Here is a 17252-nt window from a genome sequence, read left to right as displayed (position 1 = left end):
TCCCCCTCTGCTCCAGCATCACCTCTCATCTCTGTACGTGTTCTGTGTATCACTACTTATCTCTGACCGACAACTGTCTCTGTAGCTCATGACAGAAGTGTCCCGTCTTCAAGCTCCAATATTGGTTCTGATCCTTGTTCAAGGTGCTGTTTGTCGGCTGGATCCATACACACACGTGGCATCGAGCAAATTTGTGCAAATTTACTTGAACTTTCTAGTACGGATTCAGACGCGTGACCTCTGACGTGTAAGATTTACTTTCATTCATCAAGATTTACTTATGAACATGGATTGAAACCAGTTGAACCACTGCAAACCAGTGACTTTGATGGAGCGGGGCTGTCGACATGCACAGAGCGACTTGATCGGATTTCAGCAGAGCAGCATTCACATGGATGGAGAGAAAAGAAATACAAAATGACAATGGTCTCAGTTTAGAGGATGGATTAGCATATACCTCATTCCCAGTCCAGCAGAGCTGGAACTTAAAATGCTATTGTATTGACAGAACAGTTATAAACAGCATTATGTACTCAGTTTAAGGACAAACTCACCTATGTTGTAGCTTTCACCTGATCGAGCCGATTGCTTATAGTTTGCTCATAACTGTGTGTTTAAAAAAAAGAGCTGTGAGATATAAAATCTTGTATGTTTTATTTTCTTGGGACCATGTTTCACTTTAGACCTTGTACAGATTTATGGTTTGGTTTGACTTATTTATTCCATCAGTAGTGCTTGGTTTTTATCATGTCCAATGGTTTTGTTTTCTTAATAAAATTCACAAAACTTCTTGGTGTCTTGACACGTATTTTACACACAGTATCTCCTGAACTGGCCTTTTGGTCCAAGTACGTTTGTGTCTTTCAGTACGTTATTTCACAGAACCTGTCCTCATAAAGAAAGATGGCCAGATAATCCAGACTTGATCCTGGACAACAGGAAAATCAGGTCAAGCTAGTTTTCAGGGTCGGGTTCCCATCAGGCTTAGCCAGTGTGTGAGGGACACACACTATTGAAAAACAGCGAGTTCAACAAGTTACTCCTAATGAAACCGGGCCCTAAGAGAAAGCCGAGCCTAGTGACTGAACTGTACTGGCTGAAGAGCGGATAAAACAATAAATAGCTAAAAGTTGGAGCTTTAATTTAACACTTCACAGTTTTCTGGCAACTCAAAAGTGAACAATCCAAGTTAAACTTGCAAAATAAGCAAATACTTTGATAACTGGAAATAAAATATTATTGCAAGGATGGCGATATAAAATTAACATGCTTCACCGAGAATGTGTCAAAAGCAGGAGGATAAATATTTCTTCAATTAAACCATAGAAGAGTAATTAACTGACTTAATACAGAAGTATAGAGGTATACTTAATAGTTCTAACTCGTGTAGAAGCCTGAGACAGTCTGTCAGACTGAAACTACGATTTGCTCCTCTGTACTAATCAACTATAGATGCATTTACAGCACAACAAATGTATCTGGACCCGGGCTTCACTTAGAATCTGAGCTCACTCCATTTTCCAGTTTCTACTATCTAGTTCAGAGCCCTTCACGTCGGACACACGTTGTGTTGCCGACTTGACTTTAAACAGATAAAAATCACCATTTGTACTCATCACTACAATCAGTAACCCAGTTTTTAGACATTTGGCAGCAGTTACAGCTTCAGGCTCTACCAACTCTACACACCTGGATTTGGCCAGTTGATCCCGTTGGTCCTGCAGATCCTCTCCAGCTCCGTCAGACTGGATGGGAAGTGTCTGTGAGCTCTTCAGGTTTCTCCACAGATGGTCTGTGGGGGTTAAGTCTGGACATCAGCTGGGCCCCCCCAGAAAGCCGCTCCAGTGTCTTGGCTGTTTGCCTCAGGTCGCTGTCGGCCCAGTCTCAGGTTTTCTTCCAGGACCTCTCTGTGCCTGGCTGCGTTCATCCTTCCCTCAGTTCTGACTGGTCTCTCCTTGGTCTCCTCCCTGACCGAGGCCCTTCTTGTTTCTCAGTCTGGTTGGAGGCCGACTCTAGAAGGGCCCTGCTGGTTCTAGACTTCATCCATGTCCCAGTTACTGAGGCCACCGTGCTCCTGGGGACGCTCAGAGCTTCAGACGTGGTTTGATCCCCTGGTCCTGATCCAGGCCTCACTAGTCTGACCACAGCTCCTGGACCTCATGTTCTGACCTGCAGTGTGAACTACACAGGTGTGTGTCTTTCTATGCTGGGTCCAGTTTGCCCAGTTTGCCACAGGTGGACTCCAGTCAGGGTCTGGAGGCTCAGTGTGGAGCCACAGCAGAGGCTCTGGAGACTTTTGGAAGGGAGAGAGCTCAGTTTTTGAATTTTATTACATTTGCAGAAATGTCTAAAAACCTGTTTTGCCTGTCAATAAGTGAAATGGCAAATGTGCACAAAGTGAAGGTGCTGAATCGTTTCTGAAGCTGCTTTTAAATGCACTGGAATCACAATGAAGCTAATAAACAATGCTGAGCCACAGCTGCAGCCTCAGCTAAGTACTAATTATCTGATTTTCTTGCTATTTCACAGTCAACGTTGCATCTTGTTCATGAATTTTCAGCACTATTAAAGAAAAGTCTGACATTTCTGTCTTTGCATTTCAGTTTCCTCTGTTGTGAACTGATGTGATCTGAGTTTGATGTCTCAGGCCTCTGGTTTAAGTCACCACAGAGTGGTTTTTAAAGCTGGTTTGATCAAGGAGATTCATTCTGCTTCAGCTTTCACAATGAGCCATGGAGCTTGTGAGAAATGGAGTGGGCTGAACCTCTCAGGAGTAAATTCATCTGGGGACCAGACTATAATCAGCAGAGCAGCAGCTAATCCATGTTGTCCTGTGAGTGGGACAGTGGGAGCTTGTGGGTCTGCCTGCTAGTCACTGCTCGTGCTAAAAACAAGGACACACTCTGAGTCAGAAGCTTTTCTTAGTATTTCTATGGGACTGTTCAGGAGTACACCGTACATAGAAAACTGACATTTTACACCACGACGACATCTATAAAATGGCTTCAACATTTCAAAACCATTCCTAGATGGTGCCTGAAACTGTTACATATAAAACGTTACACTATTACTTAGACACGTCACTTAGAAAGTACACAAAGTTTATAGAAAGGGGCTTTGTTTTCCCCCTGGAAACCTCCTTACACAACATCAATCTCATCAACAGGGCAGAAAAATAAAATGTAGTACACGTAAGCTATTGTTGTGCAGTGGCACTGTGTGCACGTTTACCAGGAGGAAGCTTCTGATTAGTATTTACAAAGACTACTGTCTATAGTTACCCATGTCATGTATAACAACTGCTACACTGGAAGAGTCAATATTATCCAAACTTTGTGCTTTAGGCAGGCGTTGCCATACAGGGTTAATTTAAAGGCACAGTTCGACAAGTTGGGAAATGTGCTTGGTTCCTTTCTGGTGGAGTCAGATGAGACGTGATTTCACTGTTGGTTACTGGCACCGATTCAGCATCTCACTTCTGCAACACCAGGCATATCTTTTTTATTCCACATATCTTTTTCCTTCTTTCAAAACCTGGTGCCTACATTACCCACAATGCAACTTGACCTAAGAGGCCAACGTAACCTCCGGCAGAGATTAGCTCACTCCTGTCTAAAATGCACAGTTTTCTACTTTTCACACTTGTCTTGTTTTGTAACTTAAATTAATCAAATCCCATACAGCTCCTTCTGGAGCATCTCTCGACATATGCAGTGGTTAGTTCCCAAGACCTGTAAACAGACTGTGACGTTTGAAAACAGTGGAGTTCCCCTTTAAATGAAAGAGGTTAGCCTGTTAGCTTAGCATAGTTAGCCTAGATTAAAACATGTCTGTCAGATCTGCACAAAATCCAAAGTGTAAGAACAGCAATTCACCATTTAACTGGGGTCATGTTGAAAACAGGGACAAGCTAGCCGCTTTTCCGGTTCCAGACTACAAGCTAAGCTAAGCTAAGCTAACCAGCTGTGCAGAAATGAGAGTGGCATCAATCTTCCACTGTAACCTGTATACAGGTCTCATGTAAAGGTGGATGAGCATTTTCCCAGTGTCAAAAAGTGCACTATGAAATGGGACAGAATTATCTCTGCTGGCCTTCATGAAAACTTTAACGGTTTTAGGATCATAGCATTAAAGCGCCACATTTCTGCTGAATGTTTAAAGTGAGACAGTGCAAAACTAAAGTGTTTGTGTTGTTGTCTACAGTGGACCTGGTACAGACTGCAGACTTTGATCAGCACTAGCTTATCTTCCTGTTGGAAAGATCGCACAATAAATAACAAAATGCAGCAACTTCATCATTAACTCAAACAAACCCTCAGTAACGTTCAGTTGTTGTATATAGAAAATACAAATGTTCATGCTTGACCTTGGAAACAGTCTCACAATGAGGTCCATCTAGCAGATGTTCTGGAGCTTTCCATCAAGTTCTCACATTGACATAGAACATTAAGGGAACGTTTAATCTCAACTTTTACAATAACAGACAGGACAAGTGCTCATAAAAATAGAAATGTGAACATTTACAGTTTTAACTAAGCAAACTTCATTTGAAGATCATGACTACGACTGAAAGCACCAGAGCAGCTACTAAATGAACCTTAAAGTAAAACTGTTTTACACAAAAAGGTAAGTAAACATATGTAAGAAGTACCTTTAACTCAAAGTCACCATCTTTTTCTGGAGCTTTCATTAGCATCTCATGGTCTTCATTAGTGTCACTACAATCTGGAATAAAGCACCATGAGATGGAGTCGAAAGCTCTAGAAGAAGCCTATTTGTGGACTCTGAGACTGGATTTACTTACTTTTGAGGTCGAGACTAAACGTCGCGCACGTTACATAGTTTTGTTTTTCACTGATTAACATTTACCGTGACTACGACAGAGTATTAGGCCACTAAAGAAATATTGTCAAAAACAAAGTTGTAGTATCATGTGAACAATGCTGCTATTATTTAGAGAATAAAATGTTTTAAATGTACAAAAAGTTTAGAGGACCAAGTTGTGCAAGTACGAGAATAGTCTAAATATTTCTACAATCTGCTGTTTAGAGAAAACAGACATAATAGTTTGGGAATGTAATTTGGAATTCTTAGAGTTTAAAGTCACAATATTTCAATAATAAATCTGTTTTTATATATTTAGAGAATTTTAAGTACTAGTAATTTCAGAAAACAGTATTTAGTCATAAACTATTCTGAGAATAAATCTGAGTATAAAGTCAGAAAAGTCGTATTTTTTAGAATAAAATATCAGAAATAAAAAGTAGAAATGTAATTTTTCAAAGATAAAGTCATGCTATTATGAGAACAAAGTCAAAATACTTTGAGAATAGAGTTGTAATATTTAGAGAATAAAGTTCTAGTATCTTGAGAAACAGTAGCATTTAGAGGAAAGTGCTGTAATATACTGAGAATGGAGCAGCAATATTTTAAGAATAAAGTCAGAGCACGTGTTGACTAGTCTGTGTAGTAAAGCTTTAACACAGTGACCTGAAGCACCAGGTCTCAGGTGTCACCTATGTAAACGTGAAACCAGGTACATGATGTACGAGTCAATGCCCGAACACATTTTACCTTTTACTCCACAGCTTCATCCTCAAAATACTACTTTCTTTTTAATATTACAACATTTCTCAATATATTATGACATTTCCTTTTTTTTACTCCTAAAACCTAAGATGAGTTTCCCCCAGTGGCCTGAATATTGTCTGTGCAACATTCCAACAGTAAAACATCAGCGAAGGGTTTGACGGGGCAGTGTCGCTCTGTGGCAGGTCTACAGCCGTGCAAACTGAGGAATGGAACATTGGACAGGTGCTTCACTCTGTTGCATCACATTTTGGCTAATTAACAAATAACGCTCCAAAATCGCTTTGGCCAATTTTAGAAACTTAAACGTAAAACTCGTTAAAACAACAGGTGCGGAGGACCCCTTTCCTTTTGTTATAAACATCGATATTGCACCAAAGCAGCATATTTGGACGAGAAGAGGGCTCCGGGGACGTCAGTGGGGACGGAGGAAACCAGTGATATGCATAAATACAGTATAAAAATACATTATGGGGAAATCTGCAGGGACTTCAGTCAGGCATGAGAGCAGGAGGGAGAGAAAAGGGAAGGAGACAGTCTGTGGCGCCTCTAGAAGGTCTGGTCATCGTTGCAGGACTCGGTGGTGTGTCCAAAGGCCTCGCAGATGTCGCAGTAGGGCCTCTCGTCGGCCGGGTTGCCGTGGTAGGTGGTGTGGGGTATAGAGTCGGGGCTCTGGGCCTGAGTGGGGCAGTCCTCTGTGTCGTGGAGGTCAAAGCAGTCACAGATGTCGCAGAACAGACGGGGGGTTGCCTTCTTTTCCCGCTTTAACACACCTTCATCGAACCTACACCAGAGAGGAGACAACGTGTGTTACACAGTGAGTGTCGCCAAACCTTGGAAAGTGAAAGACAACCTACACCAGAGAGGAGACAACGTGTTACACAGTGAGTGCCACCAAACCTTGGAAAGTGAAAGATCAGGCCACAAGAGCAAAGGGGCATCCCTAAAATACCGAGAGCGGAAACGGCACAGACCGTGTCTACCATTAAGACAGGATGAGAGCCACTGACGTCTGAGTCCAGAAACCAACTGTAGAACATCATTCACAATAATACCAAACAAAACAGCTGCACATCTGTTACTTCCTCCTGTATCGTCCTCACCCGTCAGTCTCGTCCTTGCCATTAAACTCAGCCAGAGCAAGCTTCTTCAGTTTGATCTTCAGCTCCTCGTTCTTCCGCTGCAGGTCCACTATCACACTGTTCAGGAAGTTAATCTGGTGGAAACAAGTCAGACACAGAACACGTCCGTGTGGGCACAGGTAGGAAGTGGGAACCCTGAGCATGACCTGAAGCTTCCCGACGGTCTCACCTGCCCCTCAGCGAACTCCTTCTCTTCCCTCAGCTGCTCCAGAGCTGCACCGCCTGCACAAACATGCTGGAAATCAAAAACCATGTCCACAAACATGCATTTCATCTTTTTCATCTAATTCACAAAGACTGACGAGGAGTATGTTCTCACCTGACGGTGCTGCCTCCCTGTCTTCTCCTTCTGAGGCCTGTGTTCCCATGAGCCTTTGCTCTAGACCGTGAACACGCCTCTGCAGCTGAGCTTTGTCTCTCTCCAGTGTCTCCACAGCTGACTGCAGGGTCTTGGCTACAGCGTTTTCTCCTCGAAGCACCGCAATCTGCAGCGATGGACAGATAAATCTCTCAGATTATACAGAACCAAAGGACACTTTGCTAGAAATGATCAGAGTGAAAACTGTGTTTGAGCACCTCATTCCTCAGAGTTTCCAGCTCCCGATCTTTGTCTGAGATTACGACTCCAGTGGATTTCTGGAAGTTTACTTCCCCTTCTGTTTCCCTGCAGACAGATGTGGAGGGTTAGAGAGTGCACTGTACACTGCCTGCTCTGGGAATCCACCAAACTCAGAATGAGCTTTGACATAAACCCAAAGACCTGAGGCAGACATGAGCGAGGACACACGAGGCCGTCCGACTGTAGCACATACCGCATCCTATCTGAAACTGTCCACTGGTCTGTCAGGAGTGAACCTTGTTGTTATTCAGACACAGAAAACTTCTAAAACACCACGTTATCTACGTAGGGCTGCGACCTCATAGTCGGCCCCTTTTTGGATCTGGTTCCTTGTTTGTAATAATTAAAAACGCAACAATGTCAAAATTTTAGTTTATAACTAAATAAAAATGTGTTTTTTGTTTTTTTATGGCTGTTAGAACATCATGACAAGAAATAAAGAGAAGAGTAGATTTCCTAGTTTCCTACCTGCTCTTTATGTCTGGCTGCTGCCTGTCACGGTCCTCGTTGTGCTGAGAGGCAAACACAAATACAGAGACATGTAAATAAACCCATCTGAGCTTTAAGAGTTCAGTCACAGCAGGAAGTCGACCCTCACTGTGCCAAACCCTCTTAATGACATCACCGTTTCCCTGATCTATACCAGGATGAAGGACATGTTTTACATATCTGAACCTGGGAGAGGTCAGTACCTGGTCAGGATGCTGAGACTTCTGGGAGGCCAACTTCAGCTCCTCACTGACAGGGAACAGAAAGAAAGGAGACGTGACTCACTTTAGGTACTGCACTACATGCACATCGGTGTCACAGTCAGCACCGTGAGCCTAAATCTGGTGTGGAGCTGGATACTACCCGTCTTCACACAAACATCAGTATAAACACACCCTGACATCCACCCACAGACACCTGGTGTAGTTTCACCTGCTTTGAGTTTGTGTAGTTTAAACCAATTATATTCTGGAAACCGTACTTCAACGGCAAAACTAAAATAAAATAAAATACAGGGATCCGTTCACATTCTGAGCAGTGTCACGGTTTTTTTAGTTCTGGTTTTGGTCTCCACCACCTCCTGGGGGAAACCTCTGGCTCTGGAGCTGCTAAACGCTCTGCTGTGTTCCCCAGCTGGTCTCAGACTGGCTCTGTCTGCTGGTTGCTGGTGAGCAGGTCGTGGGCAGCGGCTTCATCAGAGATGCTTCAGTAAAAACAGCAGCCTGTTTGGGCTGAACGTGGCGCTGAAAGACCAGTGAGAGTGAACCTAAACCATCAAGCTGTGGTTCGGACACTAACCAACGAGCCCAACTCACTATAAAGCTTCATAAAGCTTCGGAACACAGTGGCTTGGTTGCTGTAATGAACCACTCTCATATTATATTTAGTCATCGGATCTATTGCTAACAGAAACATTTTGATAGAGCAGCTTTAAAGCGACTCAAGCTGATCCAAAGATGTGCTCGTGCATTATTTTCTCATTTACATTTAGTCAACTGCTTCATTTAACAGCAGCCAAATGCCAGTTAAAGGCAGTTTGAATGATGAGCATCCTGAGCTGATCCAACCGTAGCAATAAACGTGATATGGCGGACTGCACTCGTAATGATATTATCTACTAATTCTCATCTTTCAGAAAGCCATCTGTCTCTACACCCTCCTGCCTTAAAAGGATTTGACAGCTGTGAAAGGCCGGATGCTCGTCAGTGTGCGCACATCCATGGAAAATGCCGTCAGGATGTTCTAAACCCGGTACTGTATCTGTGACTGCAATCAAACTCAGACCTGCAGACTGTAGCAGGGAATTTATGAATCTGGACGGTTCTAGAAGCAGATGATTAGCTGGAGAAACTGGGTTTAGCTTCACGTGGGGAATTCTTGGATTTGTATCAGAGGAAGAACTGGAGCTCAGTGTGACTAACAGGCTGGTCCGAGCACCATCTGGGTGAAATATTTAGCTGCCTGCTGTATAATTACATTCACCCTGCACTCGCACACAGCAGGAGGGAGGCCGAGTTAAAGGAAAACGGCACTGGACACAGTTTCCACTTCTGTATTACAAAGACTGTAAATGGATGTCACCGTTCTCCCAGACAGAGCGAACCAACTGGGCCTCGGCTTCTTCTGTTCATCTGTGAAATTTAACTTTACTTTACTGCATAAACAGAAGTGAAGGTTCAGTTCTGCGCCTGTGTTAGAAGACATACAATCAGTTTCAAAGCAGCATTGATGCTTTTTTAAGCACTTTGGGGGCAGAAAAAGATCAAATTCACATTTGGCAACATGTTGAATCAATATTGTCTGTTTACACGTCTAGCAGCTACAAAGCAGCATCAACACATTCTAAGCTGTGTTTCTGGTTTGGTTCATCTCTGTCCTTCAGGGTTTGGTGACTGGGCCAAAGAAAATAAAGAATCTCCAACCATTCGCTTTAAATGTGAACATACAATCCACAAATCCAAAGCTACTGGTTCTCCACAGAAAATCGAAGGTGTTACTGGAAGTCACAGACAAACCAGTCATCAGTCATCACAAACACACACACCAGTGAGGACAAATACACAATGACAAATAGCTGTGGCACCGGTAGTTCTTCTCGAAGATGTTACAAAAGCCGCATTGATGTCAACAAACACTCAAAGTCTCTCTCTCTCACACATACACACACACACACACACACAGTCTGATGTCATGGGGAGAGCAGTGGCCATGTTGGAGCCAGTCCGTCTTAGGAGGAGGGACAGAGCGATTATGTAACAGCAGCTGGAGGAAAGACACATTGTTGGGACAAGACAGGATGGAAGCCGAGGTGGAGAAGTGTGGTGGTGCAGTGAGGGAGGTGTACTGTGGGGTCAACAGTTCCTCCTGCAGCAGGACACACACACACTGTGTGTTGATAAATCTGCAGCCACAGTCACGAGAGGCTGTTCACCTTTATCAAATTATGTGCAAATGGCAGCACTGCTACAGAGGGAGCTCATGCAGCACTGCACACATTGGACCCAGTATTCTGCTGGGAGACGTCGGATTACAGCGGCTCAGCGTCCTGTGTGTTACTGTGTCCTGTGTGCAAAGGTGGCTTCTTATGTTTTATTCAGGGAGCACAAATGCTGTTTGTCACGTTTTACAATAAGATGTGAAAAAGGACAAAAAGAAAACCTAAACAGACTGGACAGATGAACAGCTTCATCAAGGTTTACGTCTATCATCACACCAGAAGTGAGGGGCTATGTGGCCGGACCGTGTCGCTCTGCAGCAGTAATGCAAGTGAATTCTTAATCACTCCACTGTCTGATGTGTATTCCTGTACGCCTAAGACCAACCTACGGGAGTCGTTTTCTCTCCTTCCAGTGTGTCATCTGTAATGGCAGCGTGTCGTCTTGGTGGAGAGAGGTCACATGGTTCAGGCCTGGGGGAGGTACCAAGAGACTGCTCGCCTTCTTCCTGGATCACATTCTTCATAGATTGTTCCCTGATTTTGTCCATACTTTAAATCTACATCCGTCCTATTGCTCGTCCTGAGGTTTCTTCCATTTTTTTCTAGTTAAAAATTGTTTTGTGAAGTTTGTTCTGATCTGAATGGAGGCCTGAGGACAGAGGGCGTCGTGTGCTGTGGAAATCTGTGACACACGACATAGCGCTACTTAAATAACTGACTTGAGTTGAATTTGGCAGCACAGAAAAGCTCCTTAAGGCGGATTAAGTGACTTTTGTTTCACTGCAACATTTGTTGGCGTTAGCATCTCCGTCTGCTGCTCCGCCCACAGGATGCTTCACTTTGGTGGCTGCAGTTTAGCCAATCGCATCCATCTGGAGCTCAGACTTCACAACTCAGGCTCTGATGAATCGAGGAGGTGTGGCAGGACACGTGCAAACACACCACATGCTTCCACACACACACACGGTCTATAAATAGATATTAGGTTGGAGATCCACGACAAATCGAGGTAAAAACATTCAGTTCAAAGAGGGAATGTTATCAACAACATCATGTTCAGCTGCCTGATCAGACAATCAATTATTCATTGTGCAACATGAAACCAGTTCACAGATGCCCTGCTATTCTTTCTCTTACTTGGATTTGGGGGATGATGGTGCGTTGACTACAGTTCCCATGACTTGGAGGCTGAGCTTGCCACAGAGTCAGTTACAGTAGCTGTGTGATACAATTTGGTGCGTTTTAACCTGCATTTCGGTAAAGTCTGGAAAAACTGTCCCCCATAAAAGCAGCAGAATGAGCAGCGATCAGCCCGTTTCCAGTGAACTCATGGACACACATGGATCACTGGGTTACTGAGACACTGCAGACAAGTTAAAAACAGGAGGGTTCTGCAGGCATAAGTGTTAATGTTTTCTATGTACTCTGAACAGATTTATAGACATTTTCTCACAACGTGCATCAAAGAAAATGTTAACAACTATAAGTCACACTGAATCTAAATGCACGTTTCATTTTTAGTCATCAGTGAAGATGCCCCCAGAAAAAATTAACACACCAGTCTAATGAACTGGCCAGCTGAGGAAAACACACGTGAGATGTCTGTGAGTACTCACATTTCCTTGCAGAGGACGCCGATGCGCTGGTTTTCTGAGCTGCTGCGCTCCTTCGACAGACTGAGCTCCTCCTGGTATTTGGAGTTCTGCTGTTTCAGCGCCTCGAGCTGGAGCAGGTGAAAGAGGAAACACCATGTGACCTCTTTTGCTTATCTTAATATTATATTCACAGCTAAAACCTCGTTGCTCTGAAGCCTCATGTAGACTGGATATAGTCAGTCTCACCTGGAGAGTGCACGGGGGCCATTACCCAGCCCACCACAGTAATAACTACAGCCACGATTACCTGCTGCTCTTCATTGAACTCCTCAGTCCTTTCTTGTATGTTAAAGTGGTCTCTGCAGGAGGAGCTGCTCCTTTATTTTCAAAAACATGCCAACACCAACATAAAGAGCTGCTTGGGAACCAATGTGGTTGTATCAGCTACACGTTGGGATTTGTTTCCAGTGTCCCCACTGAAAGTATTTAACTCTGTGGATGATGGCATCCTGCTTTTGGCCATCTTTCTTAAATCGTTCACTCACAGATCCTCCAGCTTTATGGAAACGTGACAGTAAACTAAAGTGCAGTACACTGTGGCACATCGTCATCTGCAGGGTGTTCACTGAAGGAAACAAGTGATATAAATGTAGAAAAACAGAAACATCCTCCACAGGTGAATCAATGCCTCTGTGATCCAGTCTGAACAGAACCTGAACATCACCACCTTCAGGGAGGAGGATTTACTACAGGACCGTCGGAGCAGACCGACTCAGTTTGACACAGGTGTTCCTAATAAACTGACCACTGAGTGTATGACATGTAGAGTGCCTGTAATTCTCTTTCTATAAATCCCATGGGTGCCAATAAAAAACAAACAAGCAATACATAGCTTCCCATAACTCATTTAATATCTTTAGCTACAAGAAGAAGCTGCTTGACAAGAAGAACAGTTTACACTTAAAAACAAAACGCCTCGACGTTCGTGAGGAGTCAGCGACCGCAGGTTTAATCCACGGGAAACTAAAGATAAATGCCTCAGAGACTTCAGTTCAAGTCTAATCCAAAATCATCCTCCGGCACTTTAAGGTGCTTCAGAGACATGTGCAGCTCTGAGGTGGGAGCAGCATTAAAACATGATTAGTCAATAATTAATTGACAAGTCAAATCAAATCAGTGTTTCTGCTGCAACTGGCATCAGATTAAAAAACCCAGTGATTCACACTGTAAGTCCTCTGTAATGTTTCTGTTAACACATTGTCGAGTGTTACATCAGCTGTGCTTGGGACGCTGTTCAGCAGAGTTTCTGACTGCTTAACACCTCACTACGTCTCTGCACCTCTGACGTAAGAGCCAGCCCACAGAGCATGCTAAGATACACAGGCATGAACCAGATACCACTGGGTATATGGTGCATGCTAAAATGCACGCACAGACATACACAAACATGCACAAAAAGGCAGGATGTACACAGGTCAGAATCACAGGCTACATACATCAACATGGTTTAAGGGAGCTAAGAGGAGCAAGACGAGAGCTTCTGATGGATTCACTGCCCCTGCAATGCTCCGGTACTGGCCGACACCTCGGTCAGAGTCCCCTGCTACCAGCAGACAGTCCTACCTGGTAGTGAGGCGAGTAGAGGTTACTGGAGTAACCCTGATGCAGAGCAGCTATGTCCATTCCAGCGGCCGTTCACCTGCTAAGCGCAGCAGCCTCCACTCTGTCTGCAGAACAACATGCACAGGCTGACACACGCTGGGCATCAATAACCCATCAGCTGTGATCCCCCGCCGTGCTCGACAGCCAGAGGGAAATGGAGAGCATGTCAGCTGAGCAGCCTCCCCCCCACAGCCCAGCACTTCCATTATATAAGGCTGAATACGCTCCTCCCCAGCCCCCCTCCCCCACCTCTCTGCTGTTCACAGTCTTGTTTCCTCACTCCAACACCTTATGCACACACACGCTTCAAGAAGCTGCTCTTTTCATTCATGGAGAATCTCACACTGCACAATCAGCTGCATGTCACCTGGACAACACAGGAGGTCCAATGGGAACAACCTGCCGCTCATACACCGTGGGAGAGATGGCCCTGACATCACAACTACATGTCCACCTAAACCCGACTCTAACCTGAACCCTAAAACCAGACAGCATGTCCTCACTTCCATGGTGTAACGTTCACACTGGTCCTCACACTGGTCCTCACACTGGTCCTCACACTGCCGGCCACACACAGACACGTGCAGGATTACATCACAGCCCACAACGTGGCCGAGCGTCCAGGCAGATGTAGAGCGTCCCTGCTGACCAACTGCTCCACAGCCTGTTGGTGTGTGAGAAACTCTTGCTCTTACTGATGTAGCTGAAGAAACATTTTTCAGTTTGGATGACGGCCACGTGACTCTGACCTCTTCAGTGTCCTTCATGCACATGCATTTATAATATACAGTTGTGTTTCCACCTGTGAACACTACGTTCTCCTGTGTCAGGGACACAGTTCTACATTTTTAACAAACCAAACAGCTGAAACTCAGCTGTCAATTCACCCGGTCATGATGACTAACTGTGAAGAGACCTCCTCCTCCTCCTCCTCGACTCGTCTCCAACAAATAGATTCTGACTTCAAACAGCTGCAGTAGCGATGCACGGTGCATAAAGAATCTGAATAGAAACACTAGCAAACGTCTCTCGCTGCCCTGAGACTGAATAAAGAGACAGCTGGGTCAGAGGAGATGAAATGCTCTACTGGTGAGAAGGAGGGTGCCAGAGAGCTGCAGACTGGGCGAGCAGCTGGAGGAGTGGCACGGAAGGCAGTGACAGTGGGAGAGACAGGTGTCATGATTCTGCCCCGTCAGCTTCCTGTCCTGTGCTTTTATTTTGTATCCACTTCCTTTTCAGTCGCATCTCAGTTAGGGACTCTTTAGTTTAATCTGTGTTCATAGGTTTCACCTGCTTCTGATGAAATGCTGTTGCTATATGCACACAGGTGTGTCCAACAGCTTACAGGCAGCATTTCCTCACTACAACGCTGCCAGATTGTTCTAGACTCTGACTCTCCAGCATTAATTCTTGTCTGACTTTCTAGTTTCTGACCCTGGATTTCTGTTTTTGACCACCTTGCCCTTCTAACTTGGACTGCTTCTCTGACTTTTTTGTTCGTTGTCAGTGCTCTCATTAAAGAGACGGTGTTTCTTTACTTATCCTCGTCTGGCTATTTAATTGAGTTCACCCACGACATTATCGGCAGCTTCATGCTCCATCCTGACAACAGGCTGCTAAACAGACTGTTAAAGAAGAAGATTTGCACGTCACATGCGGTCAGTGTGGGACCCTGGTGCGAATACGCAACAGAAACCTGAAGGCTGCAGATGCTAAACTTGCATGTGCATGTCCTGTTACACGGCTGAGGAGACACAAAGTAAAACGTGTGAACTTCAGACGTTCTACACGTTGAAACAGTGCGACTCTGCCTTTTAAACCGTTTGGACTGTTGCGTCTCTTTGTGAGTCCTGCCAGAAACATGCAATGCTGACATCTCCCTGGAAAATCTGCAGGATTCACCTAAAGGTTGAATAAACAAAAATGATTTTGCAAATGTCTTTTCATGCAGTTCCTTCTTCTGATTTAGAAAAACGTCCATGAGCCACAGCTAACAGAGGAAGACTGGCCACGTGCACAGATTCATTAGACCCACATGGGACTAGCCTGAGGTGGCAGTCAGCTCCAGAGTGGGAGAGCTGAATGAAAGGTCAACACAAAGGTCACAAAACTCTTCCATTTCCTTTCCAGAGTGTCACCAACCATTTGTTCTGCTCTGCAGACAGAAGCAGCAGCGGTGCAAGATGTACAGCAATGTAAAAATACTCCAAGTCCTGCATTCAAAATCCTACTTAGGTAAAATTACACAAGTATTATCAGCAAACTGTACTTCATGTATCAAAGTACTGGTGCAGGAAAAAGGCCCCAGTGACTGATGTGACATCATGACTACTGACGCACCAGTGCTCGTAGCTGCTCCAGGGGGCGCTGGTTTTAACTACTTTATATACAGTTAAGTTTAGTCCAGGGGGCTCCCAACATAGGGGTTGGGGCCCTCAAAGGGTCACCATACTAATCTGAAGGGTTATGAGATGGTTAATGTGAGAGGAGAGAAAAGTTCTCTAATGGGAGTCGTCTTGTGACACGGATAATGACTGAAACACGACACGGGGACACAGCTGGATGCGCATTTCTTGTAAGGTGCCGCCAGCCAGAAAGGGTGATGGCTGCTGGTTTAATCTTTATTTAAAACCTTAATCAAAGAAGTAACAGCCGTGAAGTAAACTACCTCAGAGCTCAAAGTGCAACTTAGCCACCCACCGACTTACACGTGCAGACCTACCTGTGTCAGCTGGGCCCTCAGCTCGCTCTCCCTGCTCCGGCTCTGCTCCTTCAGGCTCTGGTGGTCTTTCTTTGACTGCTCCACATCCTGCTCCAGCTCTGAGAGAAGACAACACCCATCACTCACTTTCTACTGTGCACAGAGCCGGTGCAGACGCCTCTGATATGTTTACCTTGCATGGTCTGTGCTGTCCTCCTGCTCTCCTCCTCAGCTGTGTCCAGCTTTTGTCTCTGAAATGGAGAAGCATCAGCTAATCACTCACATAGTAACATTCCTGTGCTTTGAGCTAAGCAGGAAATGACTGGGTCCAGAAAACATGTGAGGTTAGTGGATACAGTAACTCTCCTTATGAGGCCTCTTTCTAAATGCCCACTAGCAAAACACCTCACACAACACAATGAGGCAAATTACAGCCCCTCACAGACCTGCACTTCATTATGGGAATGTGCTGGCAATTTTACAGGTTCAACTCGTGTGTGAATGCGCCTTAGATTTAAGACGCTAGTTACAGATTCTACGATACGAACACCGGGACAAACAGAACCGTTCATGTCACGGCATAATATGGTTATGTGTGTTCTGAATGGATCACCCGGTGGCGAGGAAGACGACGGTGTGTTTGACTGATGAAACAAATCAATCAGTGCACACTGAAGCATTTTCTCTACAAGATGCACAGAGGACCCCTCTTCACATTCAGCTTTAGCCTCAGTCCGTTAGTGCAACATCACGCACGTTCAGATAAGCCCCATAAAGAGCAGCAGAGGAAGGACCCCTGTTCCAACACGTCATGTGTACAGAATAAGTCACATGACAGATTCAGAGAACATCCATCCATCCACTTTCCTCCTCATATCCAGGACCGGGTCACGGGGGCAGCAGTCTAAGCAAAGATGCCCAGACCTCCCTCTCTCTAGACACTTCCTCCAGCTCCTCCGGGGGAATGCCAAGGCGTTCCCAGGCCAGCCGAGAGACATAGTCCCTCCAGCATGTCCTG

At 44.9% G+C, this 17252-nt stretch overlaps 1 protein-coding gene across 3 annotated transcripts in view; it reads right to left on the bottom strand.

Annotated features, from left to right (window-relative positions):
- Positions 1–5654: 5654 nt before the first annotated feature.
- clip1b (CAP-GLY domain containing linker protein 1b) overlaps positions 5655–17252 on the bottom strand; it is a 21243-nt gene continuing 9645 nt past the window's right edge. For all 3 annotated transcript variants that reach the window (XM_020588122.1, XM_020588121.1, XM_020588123.1), the window contains 10 exons: positions 16428–16485; positions 16256–16353; positions 11893–11999; positions 8043–8088; positions 7819–7862; positions 7308–7395; positions 7051–7216; positions 6901–6953; positions 6693–6805; positions 5655–6373 (listed from right to left, as the gene is read on the bottom strand). In XM_020588122.1, coding sequence (XP_020443778.1) covers positions 6139–6373; positions 6693–6805; positions 6901–6953; positions 7051–7216; positions 7308–7395; positions 7819–7862; positions 8043–8088; positions 11893–11999; positions 16256–16353; positions 16428–16485 — 1008 coding nt within the window. In that variant the 3' untranslated portion in view covers positions 5655–6138. The remainder of the gene's footprint in view (positions 6374–6692; positions 6806–6900; positions 6954–7050; positions 7217–7307; positions 7396–7818; positions 7863–8042; positions 8089–11892; positions 12000–16255; positions 16354–16427; positions 16486–17252) is intronic.

This window comes from Monopterus albus, unplaced genomic scaffold (genome assembly GCF_001952655.1).
Source record: "Monopterus albus unplaced genomic scaffold, M_albus_1.0 scaffold504.1, whole genome shotgun sequence".
NCBI lineage: Eukaryota > Metazoa > Chordata > Actinopteri > Synbranchiformes > Synbranchidae > Monopterus > Monopterus albus.
Note: the sequence above shows the minus strand (reverse complement) of the source record. Positions and strands in the feature narration are given on the sequence as shown.